This window comes from Rousettus aegyptiacus, unplaced genomic scaffold (assembly GCF_014176215.1).
Source record: "Rousettus aegyptiacus isolate mRouAeg1 unplaced genomic scaffold, mRouAeg1.p scaffold_m13_p_2, whole genome shotgun sequence".
In the NCBI taxonomy this organism is placed as follows: Eukaryota; Metazoa; Chordata; class Mammalia; order Chiroptera; family Pteropodidae; genus Rousettus; species Rousettus aegyptiacus.
Genome location: NW_023416295.1, coordinates 23,703,600 through 23,728,419, shown reverse-complemented (window position 1 = coordinate 23,728,419; position 24,820 = coordinate 23,703,600). Strand labels below are relative to the sequence as shown.

The 24,820-nt window shown below is 37.1% G+C and overlaps 1 protein-coding gene across 2 annotated transcripts in view; it reads left to right on the top strand.

The window, feature by feature from the left end:
* PARD3B (par-3 family cell polarity regulator beta) overlaps positions 1-24,820 on the top strand; it is an 893,411-nt gene that overhangs the window by 788,119 nt on the left and 80,472 nt on the right. For both annotated transcript variants that reach the window (XM_036237191.1, XM_036237192.1), the window contains exon 21: positions 14,763-14,898. In XM_036237191.1, the coding sequence (XP_036093084.1) occupies positions 14,763-14,898 (136 nt within the window). The remainder of the gene's footprint in view (positions 1-14,762; positions 14,899-24,820) is intronic.

The following is a 24,820-nucleotide window of genomic DNA, read 5'->3' as shown; positions in this document are numbered from 1 at the left end:
CTAGACTATAAGTGGGGTTGGAAGTGTAGACAATGGGAAGAAAGAAAAGAAGTTTTTATAGTAGGAGAATTATGTGGACAGCTTGGGCTAATCTGGCAGCTAGTTAGAATGGGTGGAAAGATGAGCCGCCACACTGCTATGGTCCAGGCACTGGGTGTATGAGCGAGGCTTGTGGGAGGGCGCACAGCCGACTGGGCATAGAACATATGAGAGATAAAAAGTTAACAATAATATAAAATAAGTGAATACCAACAACAATGGCAGCTTATTTATTGAATCCTTATTATGTGCCAGGCCCTATTCTAACACTTGAAGTGTAATAGCTTATTTAAGTCTGGCTCCAGAGGCTGGGCTCTGAATGCTAATCACTGTTTTGATTTGACCCTTGGTGATGGAGGAGAAGCAATTAAAAACCAGGTGGATAGGATGGAAAGCAGGTTTTGGATAGAAAGGAAGAGATGGTTTCTGGACAAGCTGAGTGTGTGATGTGAGTGTGTTTCAGGTGCAGACAAGGAACAAGGACTGAGCATGGTCCTTGGAGCTCCCTCGAGGTATCACAGGTAGAGATGGATGTCTTCATGTACACAGGCCATGTTGATGACTTGCCCTATGTGAGGCACTCCAGTGATCACGTGTGGAATGGATGGATAGGTAAATACGTGAATATGAGAAGCAGTATGATAACCAACGCCCAAGGAGTGAACAGTATCCACAGCAGTGAAAGTATAGACGAGAAGCAGTTAGAGAATCTTCGAGAAGGCCTGTGTTTAGAGAACAGTGAGCGCGGCATCGAGGGAAACAATGAGATCGAAGAAGTAGGAAGGAAGCAAAGCAGAGAGACTTTCAAAGAAGTTACCGTCCAGTCCCACAGAGAGGTGAGGGCTTTGGTGAGCCTGGAGAGAGCAGTGGTAGAGGTGCAGACCAGATTGTCATCAGCCCCAAAGAGAGGACGGCAGATGACAAAAGGAAACAACAGACGATTCTTTTTAAAAGATGGGTGAACGGTTTTTTAAAAGATTGGTGAATGGGGGAAAGAAGGAAACAGGAGACAACAGCTTAAGGGAGGAGTGAGGGCCGCCGGATATTAACAGTTCTTAGAGGTCCTATAATTGCACCTGAGGAAAGAGAATGAGGGGCAGTCCTAGGGGCCTCTGCAGGGCTGTGTGTGTGAGGCTATAGCAGTAGGACACAGGCTGTGGGTGCCTGATCCGCGTAACAGCAGAGTTACATCAAGCCTTAGGTACTACTCGATTCAGGGCTGTGCCCTGCCAGAATCTCTGCCAAGGTGGGTACATAATAGCTATTTGGATTAATTTGGTGACACCCCCATTTAGAGGAGAGTAGAAAGTACTGACATCATCGTTCTGCTGATTTTATAGAGAAGCAAGATTTATTTACCCACTGACAAGAATTTGTAGCACTTGGCAGCTGTTTAAAAAAAAAAAAGACTACCTCCACCTCCTTCTTCAGATTTCTCTGGACTTATATCTGTCTTCCCAGCTGTGAGCTGCCGAATTCCAGGGTGCAAAATCCAGGGAGACAAATGGGAGGGGCATACAGATAATGATTACATGCTGCTTATAAATATAAATCTTTGTTTATTTTGTGTTCATAGGCACATGCCTTCAAATTCATGTGGGTGCCTCTCTCTCCCTTTCAATATCTGTCTGTAAACCTTGATGCTATTAAGCATATATTTTAATAAATATTTTGTTTGCTATATTCGCATTAATATTCATAGGGAATGGAGCACTTTGAGTTTTGTGATTTCTAATAAACATTGATGGTGTTACTAGTTTGTACCAAGCGTTCAGTATTCTCCATCAGAATGGCAGCTCTAATTAGGTTCCTTGAATTAGCTAATGGATTTTGAGAAAGATCGCTTAGAAAGCTCTTACAGCTGTCCAAGATATCCCTGCCATGGCGGAAAGACAAAAGGCCCCTGGAAGCTGCAGACTTCAGAGCTTTAGAAATGCAGCTGACAGTTAAAAAGATAAATTACATTCATATTTTTCTAGTGAAAGTCCTAATACTGAATTAATGTTATTCCTGTAGTGAGCATCCATTAAGAAGCTCATTTTATTATAAGGATGCATTTTGACCATTAGCTCTTTTCTTTGGCTCCTCCTCTCTCCCCACTCTACTTTCTTTCTCCAATTCCCTAGGTATTTTGGATACAGTGTTAAAAGATTCTTTGAACAGGAAATAATTCTCCCTTTTTTGGTAGGTTGTATATAACAATTTAGAGGCTTTCTCAGATCTACAGTAAGCATTCAGTTTAGAAATATAAAAGTAACATATAAAGAAATAACATAGCGAATCAATTTAAGCTTTGTGGCTTACATTTTATGTAGAACTTGGAAAGGAAAAAGGCTTCTAGCTAGTGGGCTTGTTTATACTTGGATGAAAGGTGATTTTGTAGAATAGAAACCATCTCAAAGAAAGCTCAACACTTCCTTTCCTTTCACCTTCATATGGAATGCACACAATAACGCAATGCTATTCAACAGGCTCTTCCCTTTTCCTTCTTAAAAACAGGTTTCTTTAAAAAACGAACGGATGACATCTGAATGATTATACTTAATGAATCTGTAAATAGGGAGAAAATAATAGTTGTTAGTGGGATAGATAGTAATTAATTTCACGACAAAGCAGAATTCAGGAAACAAATACAATCATCCACAAGCTACTTTTAACTGGATTCGTTAGTACACATTAATTCTCTGTGCTCCACATAACACGTTTCTTTCAGTTTATCCACTTAGAAAACTAATACCTGTTACTTTTTAATCTAAAAAGTTACATTTCTCTAGAAATACAGTAAATCCTTTAGGAGAATGTTTCCTGGATCGTTAACTCTCAAATACCCAAATTTTGTTTTTTTCCACTTGAATCTTTGTAGCTCCTCTGTGTTTCTAAGTCCTGCCTGCCTTTTTGGCCTTTTTTCTGCTCATTAGTATCTTAACCAAACAAGGGGTTGGGCAAGGAAAAAAAATGTGAAACTTAAGTCAATTAATTGGGGGATTGTTTACAGCTCTGGGAAAACACTTGCTGGGAAAGAAACTAAAGTTGTTGATTTAAATGAGAGTTTTCAAAATTATCTGTAGTGTCTATTTTTCGTGCTCTTCCAAACCTCCTATTTCTACAGATAATTGAGAGTGGACTAAAAAATGCTGTTGCTAATAAAGCTGTTGGAACTAGGGAAGAAATAAGAAGAGTGTTGACACAACGTATAGATTACAGACCAGACAGCTGCTTTGCCTCAGTGTGATATAAATAAAACAGAAAAACATTGTTATATGAAGTGCCAAAAAAAAAAAAGATACTCAATTTTCTCAATTATTCCCCACACGTGACTTCACCACGATGGATCAAAGGCATAATTGACATCATGTTTATTGAAAAAACTAGCAACTGTCACACTGTCGAGAGGCTACTGAAAGCTGAAGGAAGGCATGTTTTTTTTTATTCATTTTCACTATGGGTTATTTATAGAATTCGATTGTCAACAGCATAGTGCCTAATTTTCCCTCTTCTTTGATAGTCCACGACTCATTCACTTTTCAGAGCACGAAGACAGCCGCAAATTGCTCCATGGCAGATATTCAGGCACTACCATTGCCTCGCCTGAATGGAGCAATGGCTATTTATTAATTAAGATTCTGTGACTACTTTCCCTTAAAGTGCCAGCAAAAATAAAAGTCTTTGTCAACCCATAATGGGTTGGTTTCATTTGCTTTGCCTTGTTTTTTTAACTTTTCTGCCCTCTGATTTGGCAGCCAATGCCCTGTTCCTGATGGGAAATTTATCACTATATTAACATTGTGTCATGCTTCATCACCAGTTAATGTTACTGGTTAAACAAGAGCTCTGGTTACAGAAAATGTTCGCTTTTTAAATTGAAAGAAAATCTTAATGTCCTATTGCCTCGAATTCAAGTGTCCCTCCAGGCACAGTGTCCGACAAGTGGGGAAACAGAAGTAGAAGGTGGCTTTGCCCGTGATCTGGTCAGCCATGTTGCTTGAACTCTACACACACACACACACACACACACACACACACACACGACATCATTGAATTTAAGTGCAAGGAAAAACCCATAGAGGTCAACCGGTTCATTTCATAGGCTATGACATGTGGGGTCAGAGAAAGTAAGTTTCTCCCAGGATCAGTCTCATCTAAAGAATAATTCTGATGATGGTGCTACCCTAGTTGAAATCCTCCATTGATTCCCTATCATTGTCCCTCTGGGGAAGATTGGCCTGTGGAGCTGTTCCCATCCTACCAGCTTCACTCCTCAGGATTCCTCCTCCCACTCCACACTTCCGCCAGGCCTGACCACGTGCCCTTTCATGTTGCCACTCCTGTTCATGTTATGCTCCTCTTACCTGGGCATGCCAGGTCACCCTTGCTCTCCTTTTCTCCACCAGGCCCTTTCTGCCCTCCCCAAGAAGAGCTAATCACCCTCTCTGAGCTACTGCAGGACTCCACTACCTTTCATGATACGTCCTCATCATAATTGCCACGTTGCCCTGTAACTCTTTAGTTCTGTCCCCATCTCCCCACCAACAAGGTCAAAATCTCTGAGGGTCAGGTTCTGGGTTTTAATCACCTTTAACATCACTAGGACAAGGGACATAGCAATGTTTAAGAGTACATACAAGTTTAAATAAACATACATCTGAAAACTTTCAGAGGGTTATTAGAAAACTTTTATAAAAGCAGTCGATCTAAGTGTGATACCAATTTATTACTCTTTCTTCTATTCTGAAAGAATCATCGCCATGCTCCTATAAAGGATTCATGGGAATCCGAACATCTTTTAAAAACAACTGAAGAAGTCTATAGGAGGTGATAATATAAGCTGTCTCTATCCTATAAATCTCCGATGTCAGAAAGGCAGCATGAGGTTCCAGGGTTACCAGAACTCACTTTACGCCCAAGCAAATGAGAGCTGTGGGATAGTCTTAGATTCGACACCCTTTGGGACCTAAGTAAATGTTAACTTTGTATGTGGCTCTTTAGAGTTAGGAATCTGTTAAAATTGAGTAATTATTAAAACCCTATTTAAAATAGCTACAGCTCAGCATCTACGCATATAGAGTGTAAAAGGAATGAAAGGAATTGGATAACACCAAAATGTTCTTAAATTCTTGGACTCGATTGATTTTATGCTAGTCATATCAGAATACTGCATCTAGAATTCTATGCTTATGAGTTGGTATGATATAGCACCATATAGGTGATTATTAAGATCTGCCCTTCAATTACATACCTGTGGGAACCATGCATCCCTTCAGGGTGTTTAGAAAATTATTATATGTCCCTTTAATAGCTGGGTAAGGACTACTTTATATATATGTATGTATTTAGAAGGCTTTGTCTTCTAACATTTAGTATTGAGCTCCTAATCACAATTTAACCTTCTTTCAATTGAAAACCTTGTTTTTTTTTTTTTAAATATTTTTTCTTTGTCACTATTATTAGTTTCCCAACCTTTTCCATTGGAAGGGAAAAAAATCTCATCATGTGAGTGAGAAATTACTGTTTCAATCTACTGACATTTAGTTACCATGGTATACAGTAGCCTACCCTAACTAATATAATGCTCTAAATTAAAAAACCACCATGAAGGCACTAAATTATTTAAAATGTCCTTGTTCTCCCTTAAAATTTTTTACTCAATTAGGCCTTATTTCTTTGTTGTCTGAAAGGAAAGGTCTCGGTGCCCACCTTTGGGAATCAGTGGCCTTTGATAGCATTCTGTGATCCCTTGGGAGAACAAATGTGTTCTTTCCTCTGAGGAAAAGGGGATTTTTTGGAAGCCTAGGAAATTCCCAAGGTTTTATGGCCCACAGCCCACAAAAGCTTATTTTTCCCAGAATTGACCCTGAAAGTTTAATCCACATCTAAATGTCAGATATGTATTTCTAAAACTCAAGCTGTGTTTGATTTAAGCCTAGAAGATAATAATTTCATCTTACAAGTCCTGCAATTGTTGATCAGAATTTCTTTGAGAAGGGCATGTGTGTGTGTGTGTGTTGTGTGTAATATCATAAATTTGCTCAAGTAACTATATAAGCAACAAAAGTTTATTTCTTCTTAAATCATCTTTTGATCCTCTCAAGAACATTAATAAGAGTTAAAATAATACAAGTTTTATAGGTTTCTTCCATGTACCTTTTTATAAATATTTTGTTAACTTTATTTTGGACCATAAAATGCTTCAAGAAAACTTATAATGTTTCATGTGGAATCATGTCTTAAGATTAGTTTCTAAAGCCATTACGTGAGATAGAAGTTGTGTGTAGTCAAAATAAAACTTGAACACTTGAAGAGAGTGCCATTTGGATCCTACCTAGACTCTTTCACTAAACCCACCCAACAGTGTTTCTTTTAGCACTCCATCAGATGACTGTCCCCTAGTAGAGTATGAGCTAAAGTAGTTGGCTTGCATATAAGGAGCCATGTAGTACAATGCATATCTTGAAACACAGGAATTATGTTCAGGACAATGTAAAGCTTAAATTATGCGATGTGCTCAGGAACCAACATCAGCTGAAGGAAACCAACTCAGCTCATGGCCAGGGGCATATGCTCATTACATGGAATGGCCAATGGGCACAATATCGCTCCTTAAATTGCTATTTTCCCAGATTCTCGGTTTGTCTAAGCTTAGATATTTAGTGCATCAGTTAAATACGGTTGTGATGCAATGTCACTATACTTCAGCCATGTAAGAATAGCTGTAACTACATGAATTATAATAGAAAGCATGGTTTGTTTATTATCTTTAGTAAATGACATGGTAGATGCACAGTTCCAAATTGATCCAAATCTATTTTTCTTTGCATCTGTGTACGCTTGTTTTGCAAAAATGCAAAATAGAAATGAAGGGCTAATTTTGCAGCCATCCAATGTGAACTTTTCAACCATATTTTAAAATCTTTCTTAAGCAACAAAAATTACCATATGAAACACTTGATAAATTCCTTCTGTGACCTCCATATCCTTTGTATTGTTAAAAAAAATTGGCAGAATGTCTCAAGACAATATGTATCATATGCTTACACATACTTTGAATGTGTCCAGTATTTGTGTAAATTACTTAAGGCTCAAAAACACTGCCCTATGTTGGAGGAAATATATTAGAATCTTATTCAAAATATGAATAACTGAAATGGATATTTTATGACTAATGGCAAAACTAGCTTCTGAAATTTGAACACAGCCAGGAGGTCATTGTACAGTATCAGAATAATGCAATTATGTGTTGCAGGCTTATAATGGTGAGTTGAAGCTGTGAATAATAATAATGTGTGTTGTTGAATTGTGAATAATAATGTCAGTATCACTCCTAAGGAATTTCCACCTTGCTAGAAATGGAGATAGAAAAGTAGAATGTTCTAATTAGAGATGTTCTGCTTAGAGATTGGCCTTGCCTTGTCTTGAGTGATGAAAAGCAAAGGTATAGCAATGCCTTATATCAGAAGAGGAGACAACATTGATCTGGTGAGATTCTTAGTCATGATGATCAATCACATGGGAGAAAGTTGTCCTTCATGCATCAGTGAGATTACTTTCAATGATAAGTAGTAGCTGTGTGGCCCATGATGTGAGCAGAAATGCTTACTGGCATGCAATTAAAAGTGCCCAGGGAAGGGGGCCTTTATTTCCACTAAGGCTTGATTTACTGAGGGTCAAGGTCCAGTCCAGGGTTAAGATTTCCAGGACAAATCTTCACGATATAGGAGGCAGAAGTCAGTTTACCAAGCTAGAGATGGGGAAAAAAGAGAGAGAGAGAGAGAGAGAGAGAGAAGAATCTCAAAGGGAACAGATGCTGAAATAAGAAAACATGTTGAAAAAGACAAAAGGTCAGACTCAGGTTGCCATGGCAAAGTCAGGAGCCCAGGTAAACCAAGTCACATTGCCAGATTGCTACTTCTAGGTGAGACTGCCACAGCAGCATCGGGATGGTGGGCGCAGGCTGTGTTCTGGATGACAGGTTGTGCTGATACGTCTTCAAGCTCTGTGGTTTTTCTTCTTTATGACCCTACTTGCATATCCACCTCTCCACACTGGCTTTTTGGCTTCCCCACAAGACTCTGACACGAGGAGTAATTTTGCTGAACTCTTTCAAATTTATACAAATAAATACTTTTCAAAGTTATATATTAGCATAGAGCACAATTTTTTCCTCATATTCTGCCACCAGTTTTCAATGCGATAGTAAATATTCTCTTAAACTGTCTAACCTTGTTTCTTCACATACAAAAAAGAAGTATAATGTCAGAGATAATTGACAAAAGTATTCCTCAAAGCAGAGGGAGGTTCTAAGTGTGGAAACTTTGTTTTGCCTGTTAATATTGCTCACCCTTTCTCTTAACTTATTACTCTAAGTATAGAAATTTTTAGGTGGTCGTAATAAGCCAAGGATTCTTAGAGTAATTGTTTAACCAACAATATAACTAAAAGATGATGGAATTTAAATTTACATAAGAGGAAAAGCATTTTCTTGTTATTTGGGGAAACTTTTTAGCAGACGTGATTGAAAATGGGGGCTACCATCTTAAATAGTAATGAATTTGGGAAGAAATTAAAAAGAATTCCCAAATATTCTCCATTAGTAGTCAGCTATAGGTCACCAAATTTCACTGGACTAAACTGAAAAATCTTACTTGTCAATGTACCTTTGAAAAAATTGGTATTCTTTATTAGAAATTGGAAGCAGGGAAAAGCTAATTTACATACTCATAATTTTTACTGAATATTTACACTGGATAATTTTCAGAGCTTTTCAGGACTAAAATGTTATTTGAAGAAGTTAATAGAATTAAGCCCCATTAAAAGCCATTATTTATTATTTGATCTTTAGTATATATGGGCACACTATATAAGTGTATTTTTATTATGAAATGTTAAATCTGTAGAGTATTAATGTGAGTGCTGTTGGGCTATAGTTTCCGTAAATCTTCAAAAGGCTTTTGAATTAATGATCCTGAGTGGCATTTATAAGAATCTTTCAAAACTTTTACTTGACAGAAATCTTTATCACCAACAGAAAATAAGTAACAGTTGTGTCCATGACTATCTGTCTTCAGCTGAATATTCTTTTTCAGGACCTAGTTTGAGATTTAAAATAAAATTAGTAAAATAAGATCGCATATGGATTTTATTATATTTTAGATTTTATTTTCTTTATGTTATCAAGAACATGAATGCCACATAATCTACTTGGAGGAGCTCTGTTCTACTTTGAAAAATAAATATTCTATTTTCTCAGACAGAACTATGGTACTACTAAATTTGAAGTTTACAGGACAACAATAGCATCTTGGCATTCTTGAAAGGTACAAAGGTGTTTTTCCTTACTCCATTTCTTTCAAGAAGCTAACCCTTTTTGAGAAAACCTTTAAAATTCTAGTCTTTTGTAAGTACAGAAAGATTAAACCATATTTCTATAATTAAAAATTTTATGACGAAATTTAAAATAACATTTCCATGGTAACTTCATAAAAACTTAAAAAATCTATCAAACTCCAAACTCAAAAACAGTCCCTAGTCTATTGACAGTTGTTCATATGCATTCATCTGATTTAAATAGTTTTATTCAGTGAGTTTGTAAAGGTTATCACATCTAGTACCTACAAATGAGGGCTGTACTCAACCAAAGACAAACAAACACCTCTCCTTCAAAATGAAAAGCTGCATGTCTGGAGCCTCTCTGAAAATAACACAGCTCTTTGGAATTAACCGAATACAATTTAATCATAGTCGAGGTGCATTTATTTACATACATGCCCATTTGGGCTTACATACAAAGTCATTGAAGATTAATTCACAAGTCCAACAATGGTTCATTGGCAGTGATCAGCTCCCTTTCATTCAGTCAGTGGTGAACTTTACCAGGAGCAGTCCTGGCTGCCATTCAATCCTGGTCCTGATCCAGAGTTTATTTCTTTCATCTTTGTCTTATGTTGAGTCTCTCTTGCACCCCATTCAGTTTAATACCAGTTTCCCACATAAGCCTGTTAGAGATGTAATATTAATTACCCAGAAATCTCAGTCTGCAATTGTTTTAACATCATTCTTTAATAAATACAGACTTCATTGCATGTATTTCTATTAATTTAGCTACTTTTATTTCTATTTTTATTGCACAGATCTGTGCAAATAAAAATATATCAAAAAATATGGCTATAAATGTGCTCTGCTAAATTCCTTCTGCCTTGACATGCCTGTGAACTGCTGCTACAAAATGCCTGCTGCATTTTAATGCCTTTCTTAAAAGGCAACATGATATGGTAGAAATAACACTGGCTTTGGAGTCACACAACTCCTGGTCCGCCATTGTGCTACTTAACTTCTCTGAGCTTTAGTGTATTCGTCTGAAATGTCAGTAACAATGTCATCCTACGAATTTGATTGAGGAATAAATGAGATGAAGTATGTAAAGCATAAATATTATACTTAGGGCATTAGAGGAACTTAATAAATATTAGTTTCTTTTCTCCACCCTGCAGCAGTAATGGGAGGAGACTATAGCAGGCACAAATTAACACTCATTTAAAAATGTGCTTGTTCAGTTAATTATGAACTAGGAAGAATAAGGCTAGATTTCAAAGGAGCAGATAATTCCATACTGTGATATTTATTGCATGTGGGTGCGTATTACCATAGGTGGCTATGAAGAAAAAGACATGGTTTTTGAGCTTCATTATAACTTTAAACTCTGTCCAGCTCTAAAATGTTATGAGAAGAGCCTGTTTTACTACACATCTGCCTTTAAAGGCATAGGCAGTATATAATTACAAGATATCACTATAATATAAATCTGTTTTTGTTATACTGTTTAAATTCATTTAACATAAAATTTTAGCACATTTAAAGTATAGGAGTGGCATTGATCACCTACATATGAATACAGCTGTAGTAGAAACTTTTTTTTGAATAAGAATGGCTAACTTTATGCAATAAACAATTAATACAGTCGCCTAATTTTCTTACTAGCAACTTGGAGATGTAGTTATTGATGCTTTACCTGATTTTATATGGTTGCAAGAATATTTGAGTTACATCATAATCTGATGTCACTTCTGAAGTTATTAGGCAAAAGATTCCTTAGAATCATTACTGCTAAGTTTCATAAGGCCAGGAAAATAGAACAGATAACATGTAAGAGAGGAATGAAAATGGGAGTCCTCAGTAAGTCCTTTAGGACTAGACTTAACTTTTACTCTAGTCCAGTATGTTGCTAAGAGACGTGGTCTCTAAGATATAAATAAGGTGAAGGAGGAAACATAGGCTGGAAGGCAGTACCTAATGGTTGAAAGACTTGTCTTTGAAGTCAAACAGACTTTATTCATCATCTATTAGCTATGAGTGTCAGATTCCTCATCTCTATGGAACAGAAAAATAAAACTTATCTTTCAGTATTCACTTGATGTTTTGGGATATTTGCAGTACCTGCTACACAAAAAGAAAAATAAACTCAAATGTCAGCTCCTGTGGATTGGTAGTGGATTTCTGAAGTTCTCAGTTGAGAAGGATTCTGAGGCTATATCTAGTTTCAGTGGGAAAGAATGCTGGAATTGATTAGTGATGTCTGCTCTGGGCAGAAAGTGGAGTAAATAAAATTCTATATCAGTAGTATCAATATATTTATAATATAAGTTTCTATAAATTATAACTATTATGGTTATTCCTGCTATTATGACAAAGTTTTTTTTTTATATTCCTCTTCAAATTGCTACATCCTTGCCACAAAACGGAATCCATGAACTGCTTTGATGACAATAACTGTGTATATCATATTTATTGATGTAATGGTGAACTTGTGTATATTATCTTCAGAGAAGAGTTTAAAAATGAAATCAGAATTTGCTATTCCTAGTTTTATTCTATAAAACATCTACTTGGATAAAAAAAAATGGTACTGATTTTTGAAGGAAAGTGGAGACTGGACAGAAAAAAAGAGAGAGATAATGTTCAGATATAGTCCCAGGTTATGACGACAGGTTTGCACAATGTCTCATATCTTTTAAAAAATATTCACACAAGGGAGAAGATACATGTTTTGCACTTAGATAGTCCTTGACTTTCCAGACTTTTTCCCTGTTTTTTTTTTTTTTTCCCCCTCTCTTAGGCCAGATTTCTTTTCTGTGTAAATAGTCATGTTTCCTGTCAGCCATAGGAGATTTTCTGAATCCTAAATAGCTGATTTTGTATTCTTGCCCCATTCCCTCTATCTGAGAACTGAAATCTGATCAAACCCATATTTTTAAATTTATGTGTGTATAGGCCTATGGAAGACTAGTTTACATTCTGAGTCTGATTTTTTTTTTTTTTTAATTTCACCACAAATATAGTAAAATGGTAGGGGTTTTTAAAACAGTGCCTCATCGGGTTCTTTTCTTTTTTCTTTTTCTTTTTCCTCTATTACCGATGACTTCATTCTGCTTGAATTCAATGCTTCAGTTTCTTTGGGTAAACTAATAGATTATGTATGTGATGTTTGCACTGTGTTGATTGAACTCATCTGGTGAATTTGAGCACAGCTCATGCATTCACGTAATTGACAGAAGCGTGCACGTTGGATTCACGCACCATAGACAGGTCATAGTGCTCAAGAGCGAGGGAAGCCGTTCAAAATAGAGCTATGATGATTTCTTCCCTTGCTATTGTTCAGGAAAGTGTATCAGGCCTTGAAGTTTTATCTCATTGTTATTGTTTTCAACTGCTCAAGGAAAACTTTAGCTTTAAAAAAAAAAAAATGCGTAGTAAAGAACCAGAATTAGAACTGTTTTGAGAGTTTTAAAATACATTTTGAGGACAAATGAAGGTATGTGATCTGTAAGAGTTTGTCTTAAAGGCATCAATGTCTGTAGAGGACACAGGCAGCTCCAAACCCTATACTAACTTTGTAGAAAGGTTGTTAGACATCAACACGTGGACCTGCTCTCAGTTAACTTGCAATCTAGTTTGGTAAGAATGCTTTTCCTTCAAAAGATGTTTACTCACCATTTTCTTTTTATGGTTTATAAGTGTAATTTTTAAATGTTTTGAAAAAATAGTAGATGACCTATTTCTATTGCTTTCAGAAATCTAATTTTATCAGATAGCTCATTTAAACCTAAAACTACTCTTTGGGGGAAACCTTTGGGGCATGTAAACCTCTTCATACTGCCTACCTTTCGCAGTCACACCTGTCTCTCTGCTCTGCTCCCTCCCGTGTACTAGAGCAGTGATTCTCACATACCCTTGAACATGAGAATCATTATAGGTAATAATTTGTTACAGATTGAGTTAAAGTACCAAAATTTGCAAATGATATACTTTTTGTCATTTATTAGAGTAAATTCAAAATATCCCTGAAGTCACCAGCACTCACTTTTATTCTAAATTTTACTTCCTAAATGAGAGAGGGAAGAGATTATATATCACCTGATATCTGTGTAAGGCAGGACAAAAGAGGTTGAGGACCACTGCCTACCCGAAATGACTTATTCACATTCCCCCTAAGAAAGATGCTTTCTCATTTCTGTTCTTTGTTTCTCCTCTCTCTCTACCTGGAATTCCTTCATCTCACTTGTCCAGCTGTTGAGTTCCCTATGCATTCTTTGAGATTTAGCTAAAGCGTCACCTTCTCTATGGAGGTATCTGTGATCTTCTTCCATGGCCCTTCTCTCACTTTGTCAAAGTTCAAACAGTCTGTGTTTTCCACACCACTTGTGCAGGCCTCTGTTATAGCCACTGTCACAATGGATTATAGTCTTCTGTATCACTTTCAGTCCTCCACCTCCTAAACTATGTGCTTTTGTTAGACAAGGACTGTGAACTGTTCATATTTACTTTCTCAGATCTTAACTTAAGGTTTGACACAATAGGGCACTAAGTTATGCCTGAGATGAACCAAAAGAAATTGAACAACTGTCGAGATCTGCCTATCATCTCCTCTTGTTTTCTAACTCTGAATCATGTCTCATAGTGTTGGTTCTGTTGAAACGTTCAGGACAAATACAAGCTAAAAGGGAGCCACTGGCTGACCAGTTTGGGGTTGGGTGGATGAGTAATACCTGGAGAAACTGTAATACCTGAGAGGAAGAAGTATCTAAAGTAGAGAGAGGAGAACCTTAGTTACGTAACCAAGGTGGCACATTCTACTATCACCAGCTTTTTTTTTTCTTTCTACTTTTTGGCATGGCTTCCACCTTTTTTTCTGTCTCTATGCCCAGGCTATTCCCATATATTGATATATACCTCACTCCTAAATTTGTGGGTCTTTTAATCAAACTTTAAGTACCCTCTTACTCCAAAAATTTGTGAGTCTCCTTAAAAATGAACACTGGCACATGCCAACTCTGTGTCGCATCCAACCTTCAGGTCAAATAACTGGCCTCAAATAGGCAACAGTTGTTTGGGAAAATGAGATGCCAACATTAAAATGTAACCAAACTCCGTGGGTATGATTAAAGGAAAAGTGTGATGGCTCCTCTAATTGCTCTAAAGGTCGGGACCTTATCTTACCTTCTTACACCAAAGGCATTTATGAATCCCAAGCCAGATGTTCTGACCCTTGGAGCTAACAGCATGCATGTAAGGACTGTTTTTGTTCATCTTTATTATTATTTCACAGTTTTCCTAGCATATTTGAATGACATTATTGAATCTTCCAAATGTAGACATCAGCTCTTTTAATAAGATCAAAAGTGCATTTCCAGGATGACATACACTGTGTGACTGTGTTTGTTTATGTCCTGCAGTGGCCGTCCCATGAGCGGAAGTGCTGACCGCATTCAGAGGTTGCGAAAGGAGTATTATCAGGCTCGGAGGGAAGGTTTTGCATTATATGAGGACGACGAAGGAAGAGCAAGGCCATCTGATTATGACCTTCACTGGGTAAGGCCATGCCTGATTCCAATTTACTGAGATAGTCTAGGCAGAAGAACATGGACAAGAATGTTCTATACATATCAAGTTGTATTTAGATCACTTGGGTTTTATAGGTATATGAACATTACTCCAACCACAGTCATTTCTTCCATAGAAGTTGTTCATGTAAATCAAACCACACTAATGCACAGTAGTGTATTTTAATTACTCTCATGTTTACTCCCTGTTGCACTTGTACACCAGCTCGGGGTGGAGTAGATGTTCTCTATTTTAAAGAAGACAAGGAATCTTTGTCATCCTGTACTGAGCCTTAGTCCTTGCCCTTCTTTGCTCAATCTCAGCCATCTGGGCAGTCATTAATAGAACATACAGCATGAGTCTTCTCGCCTTTGGAAAATGGTTATTAGAAGTAAATTTCAGAAGGATTATCTTCGGAGATATCAACTGTTTGTATATATATTGCATTTGAACAATTCCCATTTTGCTGGTCTTACTAGTATACTAATATAATTTTATTTTGAGATAAGAACAGATTTTGTATTAGAGGGTTCTCTTTGCCAAATCCTTTAACATTTGAGAACAGAAATGAATATTGTCACCTCTAAGGAAATAATCTTTGGTTTTTTTCAGGATAGCATGATTCATTCTCCTATCTTTTTCAAGAAGGCAAGGCTGTACTTACAAAGTACACTTGACTCTCGAGCATCTACAAAAATGCCCCAGAAGAGGGTGCTTAGAGTTTGATTAAAAATATATTTCACATACTTAGAATAGTCCCTGAAACTGAGTTTTGGTGTTCAATAAATGTTAGCTCTCATTCTTAGCATCATTACTGGAGCAGAGCTGTATGTGGTACTAGTAACGCCCTCATTGCGAGTCAGCTCTCACTCACCCTCTTTGATGATTACTGCCTTCTACTACAGTTTTTAGTGCTTTTTTGAGAACCACAAAGGAACTCTCTTATCCCTGGTGGCCACTAAATGCACCAGCTCTTCTGAAGGATGAACCTATTAAAGGAAAGTTTCCTTTTTGATTTTCACACTCCTATTTATGCTCCTGAGGTAAGGGTTGGGAGAGCAGAGTCCAGGTATTCAGCCGATTCCCTCTAGCTTTCACTGCAGTGCTATGGCATCTCATGTATGGCACTCAGCACTTTTACACTGGTGTTTAAAAGTCAGTTACAGCACCTATCACTGTTGTGCAGAGCAGCTCCTCGGCCCAGTAGATTCTTCCATGTATGATAGAGTTGAAAAAAAACTAATCAGGAGTGTGCAATATGGATTGGCAATCTCCAACCAAATGGCCTCAGCCTCTTCCAGAAATAGGCACTCTGTGACTAGAGATCAGAACAAACAGCTGTTTATTGGCTTTATTACATAACGACATTTACGGTGATGAGACAACTGGTCACTTAGATCCTCGGTAACAGAAGAGAAAGATTTCCACAGAATAACAATACAGAAAACAATTCACTTTATTTCAAACTGAATTGAGATCGAGTTACTGCCTTTGATGAGAGACTCTGCTCCCTCAACCAAACAAATAAGCAACAAAATAAAGAGAAGCTGTCTCCACAATAACCAAAGCAGAGCACCCCGTCCAATGCACAGAAAGGGCCTCCATCCCAAAACTATTATGAGCAAAGTAAGACAAGTAGTTTCAGATTATGCAATTCTGATTTTTTACTTTATTTGATATGATTTTTTTTATATCATGCTGAATGGATGAAATTGCTTAACCTTCGTGAAACTTAAAGTTTCTGACCTTCACCAAACCTGAGCTAGATAACTACACACTTAGATCTTTCCTATCTTAATGATTCTATTTTTATGCCAAGCAAAAGTGTACCTAGACAAACAATCCAGTAAGTAAAGAAGTATCTCTGTTTAAATTCATGTTTCCCATGCTCAGATTTGTTGAGCGTTGCCAAAAGTGACTGATTTTACGTTTCCCAGTCAATTGGGGACTGAGGCTTCCCAAAGGGATGCCTGGGAAATGTGTTGTCATTAAAGACGAGTGCTTTGTTATTGCCTGAGATATTCCAAATCAGGGATTAGAATCTCAGCATCCTTTCCCGTCCTCTCCCCAAGCCAAGGGAAAACACTAGTACCTTTTGTCCAGCATAGGCCTGAGAAATTGTACCATTGTCTTGCCACTTTTGGGGAGATCTAGGAAAGCAAGTTTAGAAAGTTAACATTTCATTCGTTAGCCAGACCCAACAAGGCAGCTTTTATGAGTCTGTGGTTCCTTGATTGGACTGTTCTTCGGCATCACTTATTAAAATCTGATCAACAGTCCATGAAAGGGAGGAGTGGAGCCCAAGAGAGGGCACCGCAGGTGCTTCTCCAGGTGGTGCTTAAAGTTTCTGACCCACAATTCTAAAAAGAAGCCATTGATTCCAATGCTCTAGTAAGCACCAAAGTAGTTCAGGTTCTTTAACAATATCATTTCATGGACCAGCATCATCAGAAAGTATTTTCATGGACTCAGAACTCACCAAGCCCAGTGCCTCAGCATGAGAGGCCTGACAATCATTCCTTGGAGTCACACTATTCTGAAGAACTTCTGAACTATCAAGAAGGAAAGTAGGAAATTGAGTTACCTAATAACTACTTTTAAACTAGTTTTTAAGTAGGCCAGAAAGAATGTAAATATGATCACAAAAGTCTTCAAAGCCAAATGATGAAAGCAATCACTTGATTAGAATCTAGGATTACTTTTTAAAAGAAAATATGTTTTTGTCAGTGAGACTAATAATCTTTTTTTTAGCCAGCCTTGGACTTTTGGATCTGCCCAGGTCATCCTAGTGGTAGTGCACTACAGTATCACACCTGCCCAGTGGTCCAAAGCTAAAGACTTCTCCCACTATTCTCTTGGATTCTCACTTGCTCTCACATCATTCTCTAGTATAGCGAGATATTAGCTTCTAATATGAGCTCAGAGAAATAGCGGTAATTCTATCGCAGGCAGAGTATGCAGTCAGGGGTGCTAGGAAAGCTGTAGAGACCATTAAAGAGTTGCCTCAGCTGAATACTTTGTTTTTTCCTCTCGAATTTGGTGTTTTTCTTTCTCCAAAGGAGCTCCTCATTTATTCACTTCATTTGTGTTAAAATAAGTGAATACACACAGATTTCAGGATTTGTAAATATGGACATGAGACCTGAAAAATCTTTTCAGCCTGTCTGTTTTGTAGCTGTTTTCCCTTGTAGGCTTTGAAAAGCTGTAAAAAACAAGTTGAGAGAATTTCAATGGCTGCAAGTGAAAAGGCCTGGCAAGTTTTTATAGGCCTAATTAGTGAGCAAGATATGTTAGCTGTGAAATGTTAATATTTGCCAAAATAAAACGTAATACCTGTTATCTGCTGGTATTTTATTTTATATAAAACTTAAGACTGTCACAGTCCTCTGGCAATAAGCTGGGATATTTTTATGTTTTATTTTGTTTTGTTTTGTTTTCTTAGCAGGTAAAGATTATCAGCTTATTTAATAGCAACATGAATATGTTATAAGTAATTTCAGAAATGAGATGACTCAATAGGTTTACAAATATATTAGTACCTTTATTATTGTCTTTTTTCAAGAGCTACATGGAGTATGTCATAGCCCCCTTCCACCCACTTTTTTTGTTATTGTTTTTTAACTCTTTGGCTAAATTAGAATGTTTATCTATAGAGGGAGTTTGTAGACACATGAATGAGAAGGAGGTATGTTAGTTTCTGATGTCCTAAAAGACATGGTGATTTATCTTTCTGGCAAAGGGGATTGGTTCAGGAAGGTGATGGTTGAGTGAGTGAATGAAAACATTCTGAAAGATTTGTTCACCCTATCGCAAAGACAGTCTAGGAACCAACTTGAGGGAACGTTCTTGGCAGCTGTCTGGATGATGAAAGACACATCCGGTAAATTCTACAGTCAGAGGAAAGAGAGAACAAGATGCTGAGATCATGCTAACCATCTTGAGAAAGGGATTTAGGATGGAATGTGCAATAGCCACACAAGTATAAAAAGCATCGGAAGGTTGTTTTCTAAACATGAGAAATAAGAAAAATGAGCTTCTGCTGTCAATGGGCCAATACAAGCATAGAGACTGGTCTGTCTTTCTCCTTCTCTGCCCCTTAAAGGCATTTAATAAAAACTGAGGACATTAATAAACAATTTTAGATGAATCAATGGTTCTTAAATTGCAAAGAACAGAAACCTAATTCAAACTGGCCTAAGCAAGAAAGGAAATCTTGTGGGCTTATATGACTTTAAAGTCCACAGGCATATCTGACTTCAGGCAAAGCTAGATCCAGCTTCTCCATATGGGCCATCAGGAGTCTTTCTCCCTCTCTCAGCTTTGTTATTCTCTCTGTAGGCACCTTCTCAGGGGGCTTCCCCACATAGTGACATGTTTATAGGCAATCCCCAACATAGAAACAAATCGTGTTTCAGAAACTTACTTAGAAATTGGCAACGTGGATCTGGCAATGGCTTCCCCTAAGAGAAAAAAGAAAAAATGATTGCTGGTAGGGTCCCAGACCACTCAAAAGCCCACTAAAATCCCATAACTTCATGCTAGTCACAGAACAGTCACCTAGGAGCAGGAGCAGGGAGCCATCTGAGCCACGGGTGGAGAAGGAAACTCCCTTTTTACCTATTTCCTGGACACACTTTTTTTTAAAAAAAACAAACATTTTATTATGGTAACATTGATTAATGAAATCCAGTAAATTTCAAGTGTATAATTTAGCAGTAAGGCGCATATATATATATATATATATATATATATATATATTGCATTATGTGTTCACCACCCATTGTTAGATCTCTTTCTGTCACCACATATTTGACCCCCTTTACCCCTTCTACCTTCCTCCCCCCCACCCCCACTCCCTACCCTCTGGTAACTACTAGTCCATTGTCCATGTCCATGAGTCTTTGTTTGTTTGTCATGTTTGTTTGTTGCTTTTAGCTTTATATTCCATATATAAATGATATATGATTTTCAACTTTTTCTGTCTGGCCTATTTTGCTCAGCATGATTATCGTGAGGTCCATCCATGTTGTCGCAAATGGCAGTATTTCATCTCTTCTGATGGGTGATTAATATTCCATTGTATATATGTACCACAGCCTCTTTATCCAGTCATCTATTGTGGGACACTTCGGTTGTTTCCATGTCCTGGCCACTGTGAATAATGCTGCTATGAACATCAGTGTACAAATATCTTTTCGGATATGTATTTTCAAGTCTTTTGGGTAAATACCCAGTAGAGAGATTGCTAGATCATATGATAGATCAATTCTTAGTTTTTTGAGGAATCTCCTTACTGTTTTCTATAGTGGCTGTACCAATTTGCAGTCCCACCAGGAGTATATGAGGCTTCCTTTTTCTCCACATCCTCTCCAACATTTGTTATTACTTGTCCTGTCGATAACAGCCATTTTAACAGGTGTGTCTCATTGCTGGACACTCTTTTGAGATGTTCTCTAGCCCCTTCCTATCTCCCAGTAATTAAGAGTGTCTCCCCAAGTGACCCATAATCTCCCCTACCTCCTCATCATAGCACTCCCACTTAAGCTCACTTTTTCCCCTAAAGTGCTCAGGAGTCCAAAGGTACCTCTCTGCCCATTCTCCCTGAAATTTACCATACTTTCAGTGCAGTTCATCTCAGCTAAACTTTGGGGAAATATAATCTGACCCATAAAGGTCCTTAACACTCCCTGAGAGACTTTTCTGTTTAAAGAAGACACTGGATTAATCCTGATTAAGTGCAAAATTGGGCACTGTAGGGAAAGTCTATGAGGAGGAAGTAGAAAAAGAGCTAATGGAATCTACCCCTGGGAACTGTCCCTTTATGAAACAGAGCAGGAAGGACCTGTGGCTGTTGGGTCCTAGTCCTGACGGCTTGTTGCTGCTCCATAGCCTTCATGTTCTTCAGCACTTTTAAATGTAAAGCCCAAGTCCCCAGATTTCCCAGTCTGACTGGCTTCCTGTGAGCAATGACCTGATCCTAAGAGTGGTACTGATTTCTCCTGCAAACTGGTCCTCAGTTCCCCCCAAAGGAAGCCTTTTGTGTCTGAGTCTGTCCTTTGTGCCCCATGGCCAGTTGCTGCAACTAACATGATCCATGGCTCCTCAGTCAACATTGTCTGAAAATCTGCCCTGAAGACAGCGACTCTAAATGACTCCTGTCTTCCCATCCAATCTTTCTTAACTCACAGATGTCCCGAATTTTAAATGTAATAATATAGCAGGTATGGGAACCATTTTAGTATAATGTGTAAGAACATGGACTCTGAAGCTAGACTGCCTACATTCATCTCCAAGCTATACCACTTACTAACTGAATAAATTTGAGCCATTTATGTAGCCTTTCAGTCTCCTTTAAAATTGGGATACTGGTACTATCTCATGTAACTATGGTAACAATTAAGTGATTATAACATGTAAAGCACTTAGAATATTGTCTGGCATGTAGCAAGTGTTCAATAATTGTGAGGAGTTTAACTGTGAGGTGTTTAGAAGTAATACATTCCATTAGCCAGACAACCATTCTATCTTAGTCATTACTGGAGCTTAATTATAGTACCCTGGGACTTTATGCAGCACAGAAAGCATTCGGGAGGCCTTTTTGATGGTGCTCACCCTGGTTATGATGGAGGTGGTCGCAGTCCCTTCAGGTGGTGGCTATCAGGCCTGGTTGTCAGATACTTTTGGCAAAGTCCCTTGGTCAGAAGGTCAGTATCTATTTCCCTCCATCCTGCACACAAACTTTTCCTTCAAAAGTGCTCTTCTTTCATCCCTGACCCCTGGGGTCACACCTAATCTCTTTAATGAGTTTATGCTAAAATCAAAGACCAAAGACTAGAAGGAAGTTAGAAACTTCTCCTTTCAGCTCTGCAAAAAACCCGAAAGCAAAGAAATACCAGAGTCTAGTTAAAGACTTCAAATAGGAGGAAGAGAGGGATACTAAGAGAATATTTGCAAATTATTTAGTCAATGAATTGTATTACAGCCAGATGAATGACAACAGTATCATTTACTCAGGGCTGACTCTACCAGCAGCTGTATGAATATCTTGTATCAATTACTCCATAAGAGAACTCCAAGAGGTGGTTGTAGCTTTAATCCTGTTTTATAGATGAGAAAATTAAGGTTCTAAGACTTTACACCATGGTCCCACAATCATTAGCAAAACTGGTTTTCTAATCTTTGTTAAGTCCTGTCGGAAATAGCAGGAAAGGAGGACTGCTATGGCAGCTATTTAGATGTTCTTTTTTTCTATAAGAAGTTTGAAAGAAAGGGACTCTCCGAGTATTTATTTATAAGCACTATTAAAGCAGTTTTCTACCTCTGCTGAACTACTCTTTAATTATCACTCTTAATTTGTTTTCTAACCCAATAGTATTGAACCCAAGCCAGATTTTGGTATCCTTTCATCAGTTCTCTGTAAAAGTCAAAATGAAATCATTCTTTTTAGGCTATAATCAAATAAGTTAGCCTATCTCTGGCTCAAACCCAAACCTAAATACCAAAAAGCAGAAAAAGAAAGTTCAGAGTCACATTATTTTTCCATAATATGTCAAAAAATCTTATGCTGTACTTACATTAAAGTGAAAAAAGAACTCTTTCTGCTTCTAATGAGCAATTAATTCCAGCTCAGGATGTCAAGTTTAGAATAGGTTAAGTTCCCCCAAACCACAACCGTTTGTGTTGGACCACGGTTAAAACCCAAAACTCCAACTTCTACAATAATCACATTCTTTTCGTCTACTGCAATGGGAGAAGTGACCATTTTGTGTAATATAGGAAAAACCATAGCAGAAACTCCTATGAATTCCAGATTTCCTAAACTAGTCTCAAAGCTGTTTAAAATCAGTTGGTTACATTTTATTTTAGTAGAGTTCAAAAGTCCTGGAATAAACTTTGGGCACTAAATTTTTTAAATGAAGATGCTCATAATAGAAAATATGAAAAGCCACTTAACTGGCATTTACAACACACGTATCACTTAACCATGACGACAATTAAAACTCGATGTGAGTTATATTTGTGTTCAGATCCCGTGGCCCAGAACGTCCCCTTGCTCAGCTTCCTGTCTGCAATTAACCAATCAAACCACTGTAGTGGCCATCTTGTTCTTTAAGTTTAAGGAAATTTTTAACCCGGTCATTCTAAAATATAACATCTTTTGGTTCTTATTAATTAATAACTAATCTGGTGTTAGGATGGGAAAAAAGAATATTCACAGAAAGCTCTTCTCTAAAACAGGAAGAATACTTGAATCAAAGAAAACCCCAATAACAATAATCACTACAACAGTACTGGAATCACCATTCTCCACAAGAAGGATGACCATTTTGAATACAATTATAATGACACATACTAGAATCTGTATTACAGTCCTATGAATCTCATTAATTTTTCTATGTTTCATTCTGAACCTTGAAATCACAGTGCTAATTTTCAGAGCATTTATGAGAAAGTGCAAAAGGTGATACCACTAATTTTAGCTAGGCTGATAGGAAAACTTTCCATTTATTCAAGTAAATGATCTAAGAAGAAAAGGTATAACATTATTATTATAAACAATTGAGAAATTGTTTCTTTTCTCTTTTCAAGATAAGACTTTCATGAAGTAATGGAGTTTTGGGGTTTTATCTTTATGAAGCTTTCTTCAAATGATTTAGTTCATTTTCACTCAGCCTAATCCCAGACATAGCTACATTTTCTAGACAGCAAAACCAAAGTAGCACATAAGGGAAACAGGTTTTCCACAATCACTCATTTCTTTGTTGGTTTATTCATTCACTGAATACTTGGCAATTTATACATAAGTGTATATCAAGCTGAACAATTGCATCCACACTTACTGACAAGAAAAAAAAAATCATTGGTATGTGTGTGTGTGTGTGTGTGTGAAGATAGTAATGTTTTGAAGATTTTCTTTTAGAGAAACAGTAGGAAATGTTGTATGAAAAGACATTCCCTATCATGATCTGATGTCTTTTCTCTGATGAACCTTCTGGCTCAGTTCATGATAATAGATACCCCCAAATCATGTAGAGATACGTCTATTTTTTAGTTTTATTTTTCCATCATCGCTAATTGTCAAAGTCCCAGATTGTTTCTGAATAGCAAGTTTATTTTAATTGGAATGTTATATATATATATATATCAGCTACTTTTCCTTTATCGATTTAGTATAAACCAGGTTTCCTATTTTCTGTGTAATTCCGTTTATGGTAATTTCCCAGGTTTAAATGATCAGGCAGCAGTGTGCTCTGTGTGTATGTGGTTACAAGGGAATCAGAGACTCACATTCCAGAAGAGAGAATCATGGTCTTACAATTAATATGAATGCTGGCAGGAAGAAATCTTTTAACATTGTACTTAAATTGGTGATTGAAAAAAAAATGCTATAAGATTTCTGTTTGTGGTTTATATTTTAATATTTTCCAATTTCAGAAAGTGGGTAACTTTCTCCTTTCTCTACATACAGATGCATAAATGGGAGGTTAAAAAAAATAATTCTTAAATACATGATGATGGGAGAATAAAGATTACAAGCAAATAGCAATATATATATATATTAGTTTCAAGCATTCAGTATTTTTACTTTGTTGATTCATAAATTTATTAGAAATTTGAATACCTTCCCAATTGTAAGATCATATGACTTTCCTAACTCTTGGCAATTTTTATCTCCACAATAAGAGGAAAACCTATTAGTGTCCTATCAGCAGTTAAGGAGAAGAATGAACCCATTTTCACTTATGTTGTGTCGCTGTGGCCCCAGAATTGAAAAACAAAATTTCAAAGCACATGGTTTATTCATTTATTAATTAATTCCATAGACCTTTATTTGGTAGCATCTTTGTGCCAGAAAGTTACTTGACTCTGGGAATTTAAAAATGATTAAGAAGTTCATTTCTGGTGGGAA